Source organism: Bipolaris zeicola (assembly GCF_000523435.1).
Source record: "Bipolaris zeicola 26-R-13 unplaced genomic scaffold scaffold_25, whole genome shotgun sequence".
Classification (NCBI taxonomy): domain Eukaryota; kingdom Fungi; phylum Ascomycota; class Dothideomycetes; order Pleosporales; family Pleosporaceae; genus Bipolaris; species Bipolaris zeicola.
In genome coordinates, this window is record NW_006912074.1 from 44,224 (window position 1) to 57,689 (window position 13,466).

General features: G+C 53.1%; 5 protein-coding genes across 5 annotated transcripts; 3 read left to right on the top strand and 2 right to left on the bottom strand.

Annotated features, from left to right (window-relative positions):
• Positions 1–368: 368 nt before the first annotated feature.
• COCCADRAFT_88301 (uncharacterized protein) lies at positions 369–1,796 on the bottom strand (the record flags this gene model as incomplete). The annotated part of the gene is made up of 4 exons (XM_007711124.1): positions 369–948; positions 1,044–1,367; positions 1,417–1,658; positions 1,713–1,796. The coding sequence occupies 4 exons, from the start codon at positions 1,794–1,796 to the stop codon at positions 369–371; spliced, it is 1,230 nt and encodes a 409-aa protein (XP_007709314.1).
• A 1,759-nt stretch (positions 1,797–3,555) lies between these two features.
• On the top strand, positions 3,556–4,398 carry COCCADRAFT_23802 (uncharacterized protein; the record flags this gene model as incomplete). The annotated part of the gene is made up of 4 exons (XM_007711092.1): positions 3,556–3,575; positions 3,643–3,762; positions 3,883–4,261; positions 4,315–4,398. 4 exons carry the CDS (start codon positions 3,556–3,558, stop codon positions 4,396–4,398), a joined length of 603 nt encoding a protein of 200 aa, XP_007709282.1.
• Positions 4,399–5,404: 1,006 nt separating this feature from the next.
• On the top strand, positions 5,405–8,098 carry COCCADRAFT_88440 (uncharacterized protein; the record flags this gene model as incomplete). The annotated part of the gene is made up of 4 exons (XM_007711125.1): positions 5,405–5,647; positions 5,692–6,326; positions 6,516–6,675; positions 6,830–8,098. 4 exons carry the CDS (start codon positions 5,405–5,407, stop codon positions 8,096–8,098), a joined length of 2,307 nt encoding a protein of 768 aa, XP_007709315.1.
• A 689-nt stretch (positions 8,099–8,787) lies between these two features.
• COCCADRAFT_2524 (uncharacterized protein) lies at positions 8,788–10,930 on the top strand (the record flags this gene model as incomplete). Its single annotated transcript, XM_007711079.1, has 2 exons — positions 8,788–10,264; positions 10,359–10,930. 2 exons carry the CDS (start codon positions 8,788–8,790, stop codon positions 10,928–10,930), a joined length of 2,049 nt encoding a protein of 682 aa, XP_007709269.1.
• A 1,453-nt stretch (positions 10,931–12,383) lies between these two features.
• Positions 12,384–13,356, bottom strand: COCCADRAFT_34218 (uncharacterized protein; the record flags this gene model as incomplete). Its single annotated transcript, XM_007711106.1, has 3 exons — positions 12,384–12,597; positions 12,691–13,110; positions 13,223–13,356. The coding sequence occupies 3 exons, from the start codon at positions 13,354–13,356 to the stop codon at positions 12,384–12,386; spliced, it is 768 nt and encodes a 255-aa protein (XP_007709296.1).
• Positions 13,357–13,466: the final 110 nt, after the last annotated feature.

A 13,466-nucleotide genomic window follows, 5' to 3' on the forward strand; every position in this document is an offset into this window, starting at 1 on the left:
TGTGGAATGTTAGGGACCGTTTACTTAAGTGCTCAAGTGCCGCTCTGGTATGCCTTGGCGCACGCTCATGCGACCTCTTTTTGTAGTCAATCCCGACAGTTTGTAAGGTAAACAAGCTGTGCTACGAGCTCCACATGACACGACAGACTGCATCATCTGATTTTCCGGTCAGGAGGGAGAATGAAAATCCGCGTAGGTTTAGGAAGTGGACTTTGGCGCGAAATTGGCGATGCACAGTGGAATAAGTGGCTGATGGGTATGTATGTTCCCCGCTCTACGTCTCCATAACGGCGGACTTGGCGTCGGATCTGGAGTAACCAGGGTCTTTTACTTCACATGTGGGCGAGTAACAATGGTGTCGGGAACTTTCAGCGAACGGATGAGTAAGCCGCGTATTGACAGTCGCTGTCTGTACGCAGACAATACGCGCATGATGGCTTTTCTTCTGTGCACTTGCGTCTTCGCTCTTTGCAAGGAAGACACCCATTCTTTGATCGCTGCTTCTTCGGAGCCAAGACGCCGTACTGGCATGTCCAGAGACCTCTTCGACATTGATCGCAAGCGGGCTGCGCCTTGTCGCACTTGATCTTCTTTTCACGACAGCGGATGCACGCCTTGTCCGGGGCCGGTAGTGGCGGCCTTGATTGTTCGCTGACAGCAACCTTCTTTCGAGGTCTGGCAGATGGGGTGAGCGGGTTTGCCTTTGTACTTTGCTTGGGGGATGTAGTCGGGATAGGCTTAGACGATACGGCAGCACCTTCCCTTTTGCGCTTCTTTGCCGACGGCCTTGGGTATACTGGAGAAGTTGATATTCCAGGATCAGTATTTCGGTGTTCGTTTTCCACACCAGCCTCGGCTTCTTTACTACGTCTCTTTTTTCGTGGCGGCTTTTCATATGCGCCTCCAGCTAGAGGCGCGATGTTATTATCCACAGCTGGCGCAAGTGGGCTACGGCAAAGTCAGTTGTGGGAACGAGCCGGGCGGCTACGTGCGTAAGGGGAACGCAAAAGTGTTTGCTCAGCAGGTTCATATCTGCAACTTACCCGTCGCTGGCTAGACGTGCCGTGTGTATAGGGTTATGCTTGTATACGACATTTATCGCTTCCCGCCTAAGGGAGAATTTGATATGTACTGCCCCCCCGCAGTCATAGGTAGGCAATGCGCCATGTCGGTTTTTTTCAGCCTCAACATCACTTCCATCAGAGTCATGTGACGCCTCTTTCTTCTTGTTGCTTTTGCGATATCTGTTCTGCATGCTGTCTAAACAGACATACCTGAACCTCACGCCATCACCGCCATCTTTGTTCAGAGCTGAGCGCTCAGAGTAAGCAAAACTATCTGTTTCTTGGATGGTTGCAATGATGGATCTGTATTGGATGAGTCAATGTGTTGCAGCGCAGGCAGAAAGGCAGGTACCTCGCAATGGCCCGCTGCACCTGAAGGCGTTGTTTGCCATGGATGTTTTTGCATAGTGCATGCTCGACGGCAATGCTTTGGAGATGGTCGGCTAGCTCTATCAGAATATCAAGATTGAGTTGCTGGGTCACGGGTATTGTGATGGTCGAAGCAGGTGCAAAGATAAACTCGGTGACGACATGAGTGGGAATGAAGCTGGCAGCACTTTTGTCCACTTCGTTGCGCAGTGCTCCTGCGAGGGACTAGACAGAGAAGACCTTAGCTGAATCGGGGGAGGGTGAAGGAGAGTCGGTTACTTCAAGGGTTGGACAACGATAGTAGACGTCGGGATCGAGGCCCTTGTGGTAGCGCAGATCCAGCTCATCTTCGAGCTGGTCCATGACAGCAGGTTCACGAGCCACGGCACGGTGGATCGAGGGTGGATGCTGGGGTTGTGCTGTTTTGGCTGTTCTGCTCTTTCTGCTCCTGTTCACACTGCACATGTGAGGCGCAACAAGATGGGGACTCGGGGGCCCAAGCTTTACGGGCCGAGTGTTCCTCCATGATGGCGCTAGGTGCTGATTGGCGGGATCGACTGGGGCTAGAGTTGCCCTGCAGCGTTGGACAGGCCTAGGCAGTTTAATCGAGTGAAGCGTCGGCTACGGGACCCAGCTGCAGCACGCAGCGTATGGCATCATCCATGGAGGGAGTCGAGACATGTCTTTCTTGGGCGAGCACATGCATGGCAGGGCGGCAGGGGAGTAGGCTATGTTGCGGGATTAGGCCGAGGGTAGATAGATGGATGAACTTGGGGGTGGGGGAGCAGAGCCGACTCGGGCAGAGCAGGGCAGAGCAGAGCAGAGCACGGCACATGGCGGCACAGTACAATAGTAGAGTAGAGTAGAGTACAGCACAGCACAGCACAGCAAAGCAAAAAGTACGTAAAGCAGCCACGGCGTGGACATGGACAGGCAAGGCGATCAGCCACGTTGTTGGAGGTGCACGGATGGCGTCAAATCTGGGGCGGCCGAGTGGCGTGTCAGGGGTGTGCAACTGTGAATGCCACGAGAGCATGTCGACCGCATACATGGGCGAGTTGTGCTGCGTCTATCAAGCCAATGCTAATCTCCGGTGGTAACAGCTGCAGCACTGTGGGCTTAGGAGCCGCCGCCGCGCGTTGAGAGAGAGAGAGAGAGAGAGAGTGTGTGTGTGTGCTATGCTGGTTAATCTCGTGTGGTTGGGGGTCTGGCCAGCAAAACGGTCCACCGTCCACGGTCTACATACAGCACAAGGAGGAATTGTGCAGCCGCCCAGTCTGCAGCATGTACACAAGTCGACGTCTATGTACGGATTTGGATCCTTTGTACATACATAGACACTTCCCGTACATATACAATCTGCGCCGGTCCCGAGCTACGGGCGGGAGCCGAATGCAAGGTTCTGATAACAGTGCTAGACCGACTTTCACTGATTGGCCTCTTTGCGCTGGCCTGCCCCAAGGGCCCTCCGCTACCGTAGGCGCATCTCGCAACCTCACTCGAGCCCCATCCCAGGCCTTCAACGTCTTCCCTTCCCTCTTGTCATCCTCGCCTCCCCGCCGCTGGCTGCTGCGCCCGTGCTGTCTCTCTCCGGTCGCGTGCCTCGTCACTGGCACTGCCTCACCTGCCCGCCACATCTTCCGCCCACCGCCCGCAAGCCCTCTCTACCCACCGCCTTGCCTTGCCTTGCCCTGCTCCTCCGACCTCAGCGCAGTCTAACGTTTCGAGTTTCACCCTCCTCTCTCTCTCTCCCCCTCCCACCGATTCTCGCGCCGCTGCCGCTGCCGCCCGTCTGCACGACGAGTCCCAGGTAGGCCTGCCCGACTCTGCTTGTCTTCGCCCTCGTCGTCGCATATACTGTGAGACTGACCAGCCGGCCTGCTCAGACCCTCTCCACTCATTTTCGACCCCTCGTTTGCATAACACCTTGCGGCTCTAGCTCCAGCCCGTAGCTCCATCTCCGCATTACCGCCTACTTAGTCCCCAGCGGCCGACCCCGACTCTCCGTCACCGTTTCTACGCCACTGTCAAACACGACATTACTGCCCTCGGAACCGGTCCTTGCAACCACCACCACCTCCTCCCACGCCTCTAGCTGTGCCCTACCCCCTCTCCCTCTACCATGGTTGTCGCGACAATCAAGTATGTCAAGCCCTACGCCCTCGACCCTCGCCCTTGGCACTCCTCACTAACCACCATCCACTTGCAGGTGCGTCGTCGTCGGCGACGGTGCGGTTGGAAAGACATGTCTTCTCATCAGCTACACCACGAACAAGTTCCCCTCAGAATATGTTCCTACCGTCTTCGACAACTACGCCGTGACCGTCATGTGAGCCCTCCTTTGCTTTTCCCCCCCCGCTCGTACATCTGGAAAAGCAATGCATGCTCCTGGCGCACCAGGGTTTTGGGCCGCCTGTTATTGGTGGAGCAGCTGCTGACTGCGTTGAAGGATTGGAGACGAGCCCTATACGCTTGGTCTTTTTGACACTGCCGGACAAGAGGATTACGACCGTCTCCGACCCTTATCCTACCCCCAGACAGACGTCTTCCTCGTCTGCTTCTCCGTCACCTCACCCGCTTCTTTCGAGAACGTCCGCGAGAAATGGTTTCCCGAGGTGCACCACCACTGCCCCGGCGTGCCGTGTCTAATCGTAGGCACACAGGTAGATCTGCGGGAGGATGCGTCAGTAAAAGATAAACTGTCCAAGCAGAGAATGGCCCCTGTGAAGAAGGAAGACGGCGAGCGAATGGCGCGCGAGCTTGGTGCTGTCAAGTACGTCGAGTGCTCGGCGCTAACTCAGTTCAAGCTCAAGGATGTTTTTGACGAGGTAGGTGGACATGACCAGTTGCCCACTTCCCCTGATGCTAATCCCAGTCATAGGCAATCGTAGCAGCACTCGAGCCACCGGCGACAAAGAAAGAAGGTGGAGAAAGAAAGAAGGGGAAGAAGTGCAGCATACTTTGAACATGGGTGAAGGCGACAGTTGAGCTCAACCGCATGCTAGGGAGCGTTGGATTGCAGATCTTTCTTGATTAGGCGATGAATCTTTTGGATACCTCTTCGAATACAGGCGCCATTTGTGGGTAGCGATCTTTTTCTTCTGCCGTTACCAGGCTCGTTTTCATTCTGCACTCTACATATTGATCTGGCTGGCATACGGGCACTGCACAGTGCTCGGACGACAGTCAATTCGAACATCACATTCCAGTTTCCATCTACAGATGCATCCATGTTCCCAATTCGAGGCCGTCTTGCTTATAGACAGTTGGGGCCTACTACAGTGCCTCTGGTGCTATGGTTGGCACCAGAGAAGCAGAGTTTTGCCCTCCTTTCACTTTTTCCAGTACGTCATTTCTAGACTATACACGTCTCGTTTGTCTTCAAAGTCGAGGTGAGTGAGGCGTGCGTTTGTTGTCGCCACTGTTGCCTGTGGCAGCACTTTGTATACAGCAAAGACGTCTCTGTCCAGCAACAAACTCTCTCTCCACACACACCCGCAGTCGAAGAACCTCCGGACGTGAACGACTGTGACTTGACAATTTGAAAGCGTTAACCAGTGTAAGCAGTGAAAGATAACAGAGCTTTTCACTTCGCCCAAGTCAATACCATAGGGTGTGTTCACTCTCCCTCTTCACAGTCATCCGCGGCAGGCTCACACACAAAACAGTCTTTCACCAGAAGGCTGCCAAATATGTCTTTTTGCTTCGGTGAAGAGGAGGAACGCCCTCCGCCTCTCCCTCCCTACCTACCCCCCCTACCGCAGCAACTCAGTCGACCTTGGCCAGATGCTAGACCTGTGAGCCAACAGAAACCTCAGCGACATGCTCGTAATAGATCAAACTCTGTTCGACAGGAGCAGTACTCGACTGACGCTACCTTAATGACTACACCTGTGGATCTGGCTGGGACACGAACTCAGCACTCAGCTCCCGGTAGGAGCCGCGACGCCATGGCTACGCTCAACAATCTCATGGAACAGGCGCGTGTGTCATCTCCAATCAAATCAGACCGCGGCTCTACAGCAGGAAGCTGCCGTGGCTCAACGTCACGGTCAAAGCAGTCAGGTCGCAGTCAGCAGAGTGCCATGACTGCTCAAGCCCAGCTTGAAGCCCTTGACCAGAAGACAGCTCGAAGTGAGATTGAGTCGCGGTCGGAAAGAAACTTCTTCAAGATGACTGGACAGATACCGCCTACCCCGACTACCGGTGAGTTAGTAATTTCTATTCAAGAGGTGTAGACTAAAAGACAAAAGGTGAGTTGAACGAGGACGACGTCTATGTCAGGACAGAGGATCTACGATCACAGTGTCGGGCTACAAACACAGAGACGGAAGGAGATCAAGACGAGGCAACCAAGAGTCCCAAAAAGAAGCTTTTCCAAAACATCCGCAACCCGTTCTCCAAGTCATCTAGCTCCATAGCCCCGCCGCCAATGCCGTCCAAAGCAGCCCAAGTGTTGGGTACAGCAGCACGACAGCCCCGTATTGTCCAAGTCCGCCCCATCAAGCCGGTAGTGCCTATTCAACCAAGACCTGCAAAGCCATCTCGCTCGGAAACCGTAAAGTCACTGCCTACCAAGGTCATCAACCCTGATAGCTACGCTCATCGCCACCGCTATGGTCCGTCACGACGCAGCCCTACGACCGGACAAGCCTCGCCTGATAGATATGGTCTCAAGATGCAATCATCTGATGCTGAGAATAATTCTCCAAGGTCTCCGTTTGTTGTGTCGCCGAACTCCATAATTCCACCGACACCACCTGCCAAGGACACTCCTCCAAACCAGAGGCCTGCGAGTCCGCTTCGTAGGGTAGCTCCCGCTCAAGACCTTCGTCAAAGCTACGACCAAAAAGGTGAAAAGAGCCCGCAGTTGCACTTCCCAAACTTCGACTTGTCACCATCGCCATTCTTGGACCCCTTCCCTAAGAACAGTGGCCGTAGTCCAGCAAAATTTCGCCCTTACGACGCAGAGGATTATACAAAGTTGATAGTGGGTGAGGCGTTGACATGGCCTTACCCTGAGCGGATTGATTCGCGGACCAGGCTTGAAGGCAAGTGCAGTGCTCCGCTGGAAGGCACTAGTCAGGAGGCATCGCTCCTTCCTCGTCCAGACCGCAGTACTGAGGACCACCAAACCAGCATTTACAAGCAGAACAGTTACAGCCCACTCAAGCCTCGCTTCTACTCCCCTAAAGACATTCCTGCCCACGGGTTTCTGGAGGGTGAGACACCGTCCAAAAATGTGAGTCTGCCATCATTGCTGCATTTTACCTCCACTCAAAGTGGAGCGGCGTTGCCTCGCGGACTCGCACGCACCCTCACCTTCACCTCGATTACTCCGCTTCCCATTGAGTAAACACATCGTTCCATGGACAAACACTGACAATACCACTCAGACCGACGCTAGCCGCTTCGTATACTCACTCCCTTCTGAGTTGAAGTCACAACCGCACCTACGCAAGGTCTCCACGAGTGGCTCCATCAGAATGGTCTTCCAGGGTGACCCAAGGGATATTGATCCAAACTCACCAACTGCACGAGAACTTTACCAGAACCAACAGCGTACTAGGGCAGAGGGTATACAGCCTGACACTGGAATCACGACACGCGTCATGCAAGAGCTTCGCATCAACGAGCGTTGTGACCCTACGCCACACAACAATAGCCATGGCGGTCACTCCCACCCAGATCAGTCGTCTTCACGGCTCACTGACATGTTGGATAACGTCAGTCCTATTGGAAGCGAGTCACACGGCGACTTCCGGCCTCACTGTCTTAGTGCTGTTCCTAGCCCACTGCACAAAGCACCAGTGCTAGTCCCTACAGCCCGGCCGTTGGTGCCTCCTAATGTTAACTTTGTGCCCTTTCCACCACCTCTTTCGCCCAAGAGCATTGATGACCATTTCTTCATGACGAATGAACACCTGGATGTGGTGGGCAAGACCACCTGGGATCTTCTCGAAATGTTTAGCAAACAGCACAAGAACACGTCTAAGGAGAGGCATGAAGAATTGGTGGCGTTGTTCAACAAACATTATGATGACTTCAAGTCCCAATTGAATAAGCTTGAAGAAAATGTCATTCGTATACACGAGTACATGAGTCGCTTCGACAGTATCACGACCAACCACGACAACGTCTACGCTACCCTCGATCTGCTCAAGAATAACATCAACGAGGGCATTCCCGATACTCTCACGGATCAAGGCAAAAAGATGGCGAGCATGGAATCAGAAATCAAGGAGCTGAAGCAGATGTTGCAGGTCATGCAAAAGTCGTCAGAGGAGAAGGCGGGTCAGCTCTGTATTGTCAGCGGACAGAGCAGTACTCCAAACAAGAGTTACCCTCAAGGCTTTGCTGAAAATCATGGTCCTGTCTCTGACACGGGCAATGTGGTCGATAACCGCGGCATGATGTCGCCTCCAGATGTTGCCAACGATGGTCGTGTTGGATACCAGGGTGGACAGTGGGCTGCGCGTGCCGGTTATCTTGGGCGCAATAGCAAAGAAGATCGCCCTTCATACCCAACGAACCCTTACCACTTTGCCAGTGGAGGTCACTTTAACGCGGGATACTCTGGCAGCAGCTACTCTCCTTTCGGTTACTCTCCTTCCTCATCTGACCAACAGTACCCGTTTAACTCCAACCACGGACAGGCGAAGTGAAGTCGAAAAGGGGACTAGATGCCCCTCCTAATTAGCCATGACAGATGGAAGAAAAGAAAGCAGAAGGCGCTCGGGCTTTCGAAGAAAGAAGACTGCATTAGCGAGGTTGGGTTCGGGCGAGATGTAGTAAGGTTCCGAGCTAGTCTTTTGTTAAGATTTTGTATTATAGTTAATGAAGCAGAGGGTCCCCGGATGGCATAAGGTATGTACTTTTATAGGGCATTAGGGGGGAGCCAAGCAAGTAGGTTGACGAATAGAAGAAATAGCAGTGACAACGAGGTTCTGTGCCATGGCGCGACGGACGGCATCTATGCATGGTGGAGGAAAGGGAGAGGGTGGTGCGGTTCTCGTGACTGTGGTGACCAGGGAGACATGAGCCGCACACAGTCAGTCTGTCACTCAATCAGTCGTCAGCCGCCCCATTGCGTGCCGATCGGCGGTACAATGGGCGAGACTATTGCCTGTTTGAAGGTTATCAAGATTGCCGGCCGGTTGTGCCCTAGTGTGGCAGCCTTTGCAATGGAATGGGCAGGGCTGGATGCAAGCTATGGGGGCCGACGCTGGGAGGGGATGCGCTAGGGATGCCACACGAGGCGCACGTCCATGTTTAGCATTACCCGCAGACCGTAGACCGACGACTAATGGACGAGCCACTCCTTTGTGTCCCGCCGCCGCCGCAATACAACACCATGGAGGGCCCAGCGTCAGCCTCTCCTGGCCCCGCGCCTCTACCTTCTTGCGCCGACCAAAGGGCCGCCGCCGCTGCTGCTGTTGCTGCTGACACGCCCAACCAGGAGCACAGCACCCTTGCAACGCCCACCACTGCCTCATCACTGCTGTCTGCCGCACACCCCAATGCTACCTCGACCCTCACGCCCTCGGACCTCTCGTTTGAACCCGGCACCACGGATCCCTCGCTGCCCAGATACCACGTTCGCGCTCCCTCGACGGCACTCAAACTAGACACGGACCTTGCCATCTCAAAGTCAACTTCATCGCGGGCGGCTTCGCTCGATCCCGCCAATCTGGACGCCAACGGGAGCGACGCGCTGCGTCAGTCGGCCACGGCGCCGATTCCCATCCAGGACGGCTACCTGAGGACAGCCTGGTCGACTGCGAGCCTGGGTTCGCTGTCGCCTGGCTCAGCAATATCCTCGCCCGCACTCAACGCGCTGGGCGACATCACCCCGCTCCCCTCCCCACTGGTGATGGGCGACTCGCCTGGCCCATGGCAGAGAGCCGAACACCGACCTCGCTCCCGGGGCTTCTCGGGCGCTTCTCGCGATGACTCGGTAGCCATGTTCGCCAAGGGCACGCTGTCGCCCTCGCCCTCTCTCAAGAAAAAGGGTTACTCGGGCCTCAAGGCCGCCGCCATCGAGGCCGCCGCTGCAAACTCGCACCAAAAGAACGAGGCTGCACGCGAACGCAACAGGAGCGTGAGCGAGTACACACCCGACCCAATGCACAACGCCCGCCCTCGTCATGTCACAATCGGCAACACCGCCGCAGAACCAGACGGCGCCGCCGCCCAACACCGCATGAGCCGCGAGACATATCTGGCTACACAACGGGGTCTGGTCCCCGCAAAAGTCCCAGCTGGGCTTCCTACTCCCCCTGCGAGCAACGCTAGCAACCGCAGTGTTACTGACACCGAGGAAGAGGATGTTACCGACGAGGACAAGAAGCAGTACTTGGTTGTACGAAGTGGTCCCCAAAAGACAAAGAAGCTCTGGCGTCCTGTCCGTCAACTCGGCCAAGGTACATTTAGCAAGGTCTACTTAGCCACTTGCGAAAAGACAGCAGCCAAGGATCCTCTCGACGAAACCCTTTTGGACCCACGGAAGCTGGCCGCCATCAAGGTCGTCGAGCATGGTCCGGCTGGTGGTGCCGACGAGGAACGAGTAGAACTGAGCCTCAAGCGAGAAGTTGAGATGCTTCGATCCGTTTCACACCCGTCGCTTGTCCATCTGCAAGCTTTCGATCACGATGACGCCCAAGCCCTGATTGTCCTCTCATACTGTCCCGGTGGTGATCTCTTTGATGTAGCCAGTGACCATCGCGACAAGCTGACCCTCGGCATTGTCCAACGTATATTTGCTGAAATGGTCAGCGCCGTGCGTTATCTGCATTGCCAACTCATTGTGCACCGCGATATCAAACTAGAAAGTACTGCTTCCACTCTCTCACTCTCACTCTTTGCTCGTTCCACCTTTGAAATGGTACGTTTCTATTGGTGCTGTCTGATACTAATGCCATCCAGATATCCTGCTCAACATTCCTGTGTCTGCCGTGCCTCTTCTCAAGAACCCCCAGGCCCATCCGCATGCCATAGCGACACTCACAGATCTCGGCCTTTCTCGACGCATCCCTGCTCCACCTGAATCTCCTCTCCTAACAACTCGATGCGGAAGTGAAGATTATGCAGCCCCAGAGATTTTGCTCGGCCAGCCCTACGATGGCCGCTCCACTGATGCCTGGGCGCTTGGCGTCGTCTTGTATGCTTTGATGGAGGGCCGCTTACCGTTTGACCCCCCGCCAGGCAAAGCCGCCTCGCGTAGCAGAGCCGCCCACCGCATTGCCCGATGCGACTGGTCGTGGGTCAAGTTTGGCGACGAGGACGGCGAGTGGGATGCCGAGAAAGGCAAAGAGTGGGCCGGCGCACGTGAATGCGTCGAGGGTCTCTTGAAAAAGGTCTCACGTGGCCGCAAGAGTCTGGAGGATATCGAGAAGACGGAATGGGTACAGCAGGGTATTCAGGTCGAGGGTGGCTTGAAGACACGGCCCGAAGATGAGGTTTCAGAAGAGATTTCTACCGAGATACCCCAGAGGTGATCGTTATGAAAGCTAGGATTTTTTTTTCCATCTTCTTGCTATCTTTTTTTTTTTGCTGAACCCCCAAACCCTCTTACTGGGGCTTATAAGGTGATTCTTCTATTCAATTTTCGACTTCGCCATTTCTACAGAGATGCGCGTGGAGGGGGGGAGTTTTGCTGACATGACGGGGAGGAGTGTCATAGACTTGTGTGTGTGTATGTGCCACTTTCTGTGTGTGTTCACCAGAGAGAGATGGTATTTGGTGTAAATCAGGAAACCGCACAATTTGTGCCCGTGGCTGCTGTTTTCCCATCACCCATCATCAACCATCATCACCCACACCCATACTCTCTGCCATACCCCCCCCCCTTTTTTTTCCCCTGTTTTGTTTTCCAGCGCGACAAAACCTTATCTTTCTTACCTTCGCTTCCTTTTTTTCCCTCTTTCACTTGCATTATCGATATCCCCATAACCTTTTTTTTATCTTTTCTTCTTCTATCAAACGTTTTCGCTGATCTTTTTTTTTTAAAATCTTTCTTCCTTTTCTCTCTCCTCCTCCTCCTTTTCAAAGCCGGCTTTTTTTTCTTCTTCTCTCTCTCTTTTCTTATCTCCACAAAACGGCTGGTCAAAACATTTATATATCTCTCTCTTCAATCGAAAAAACTTTCAAGAATTGGGGGGTTTTTTTCCCTTTCTTATCTGCTTATCTGAATCTTTTTTGTGTCATTTTGGTTCGCGGACCGGATGTGTGTGCGTGTCTTTTTTACGGTTTTATATTTTAGAGGAATATGCAAAAAGAAGAATGAGAAAGTGCGCAAAATTTGGTAAAGAAAAAAAAGGAAAAAAAGTGATTGGATTGAGTTTTATGTGCGTGCATGTTTGGCGATTTGGGGGACTTGCTGGTCTTTTTTGAGTTCTACTTTTGGAATCTTTTTGTGATTGAATGCTTGTTTGTGGTTGCTTTTTTTGGAAGGGGGGAAGGGGTGTCAGAGTTCGAGGGCTAGGGATTTTCTTAGCTTTGGATAGTGTAGAAAAAAAAATCAATGTTTGCGAGGGGGTTTTTTTTTCCTTCGCTGACGGAGTTGGTGTGGTGATTTTTTTGTGGGTGTGGGTGTGATGGAGGCGTCATTACAATGGTGTCTTGATAGATGTGTAGGCTTTTTTTTGTGTGTGCCTGATGTGAATGTGTAAGTTTAGTTCTTGGAATGGAATGAATGTTTGAAAAATTAGGGATATATATGCATGTTAGTTTTCGAGGGTAGTTTCCAAGCGTAGAATTGTTTGAGTCTCATCATAGACAAGTGTCCTTGATTTTTCCCATGTCAAAAAATCCCACAACAGACTAATGTTTTGATGAATGGTATTGCTCTAACATTTGAACCTTTACCTCTAGCTAGGCTATATCGTCCAAACCCCACCACCCCCGTCCATTTGCCAAAGCTCTCGTTCGCTCTCACCAATCTCGTCCATGCTACGACTCAGGAAAGTGCTTACTATTAAACTCATCCACAATCTCCCTCGCCGCCTTAACAATCTCTACTGCACCCGGCGAATCCGAATGGCAACAAAGCGAAACCTCGTAATCACCAACCGGCAATTGTACCTCCTCACCCGTCACCGCCGTCACAGTCGCATTCTCCACCTGACTCCTTACATGCCTCCTCGTCTCATCCGGATGCCACGGCCTATTCATACCAGTTAGCATCTTACCACATACAAAACACTATCCAAGCTCAAACCTCGGGGAAAGAGAAAGATGAAAAAAAAGGAAAACATACTTCTTCTTCCGATCAATAACCAACGTCATATCCTTATTGTACTTAACATCCCCATACAACTCCGCCACAAACCCCAACCCCATCTCCCTCGCCACACGCTCATGCGTCGTCCCCGCCAACCCAAACACCGTCGTTCCCCGCGGAACCCCTGCGTACACCGCTCGGCAAACCGTCTCGTCCCGGTACATCATGCCGTAGAGTACGCCGTGCGGCTTCACGTGGTTCAGCGGCATGCCTTCGGCGTCGAGGAAGGCTTGGAGGGCGCCGACTTGGTAGCGGGTGAGCGCGGTGAGTTCTTCGGGTGTCATGGAGATTTCGCGGCGTCCGAAGCCTTGGATGTCTGGCAGGCCGGGGTGTGCGCCGACGAGTATGTTGTGGGATTTGCAGAGGAGGATTGTGTTGTGCATTATTAGGGGGTCGCTAGGTGCATTTTTTGTTAATTGTGTGTAGAATCTACATTATTCTTTTGGGGGGAGGTTGAGGATTTAGTGGAGATAGATATGGGGGGGTGAGATTTTGAAAAGTAACTCACCCGGCGTGAAAGCCGCATGCTACATTTGCGTGGTCAATCAGCGGGATTAATTCTTCATCTGGTCCGCATTTGAAGTTTCCGTAGCCTTCGCCTAGATCGACGTTGATTTTGACGGGGTGCTTGATCGCTGGCATTGTTGCTGTGATAACCGTGCTTTGGTAAAAAAAAAACGCTCGAAGTCGCACAACAAATGTCTGATAAGTACACGCAGTCAAGTAAACTAATATAAATTAAACATTCTTCA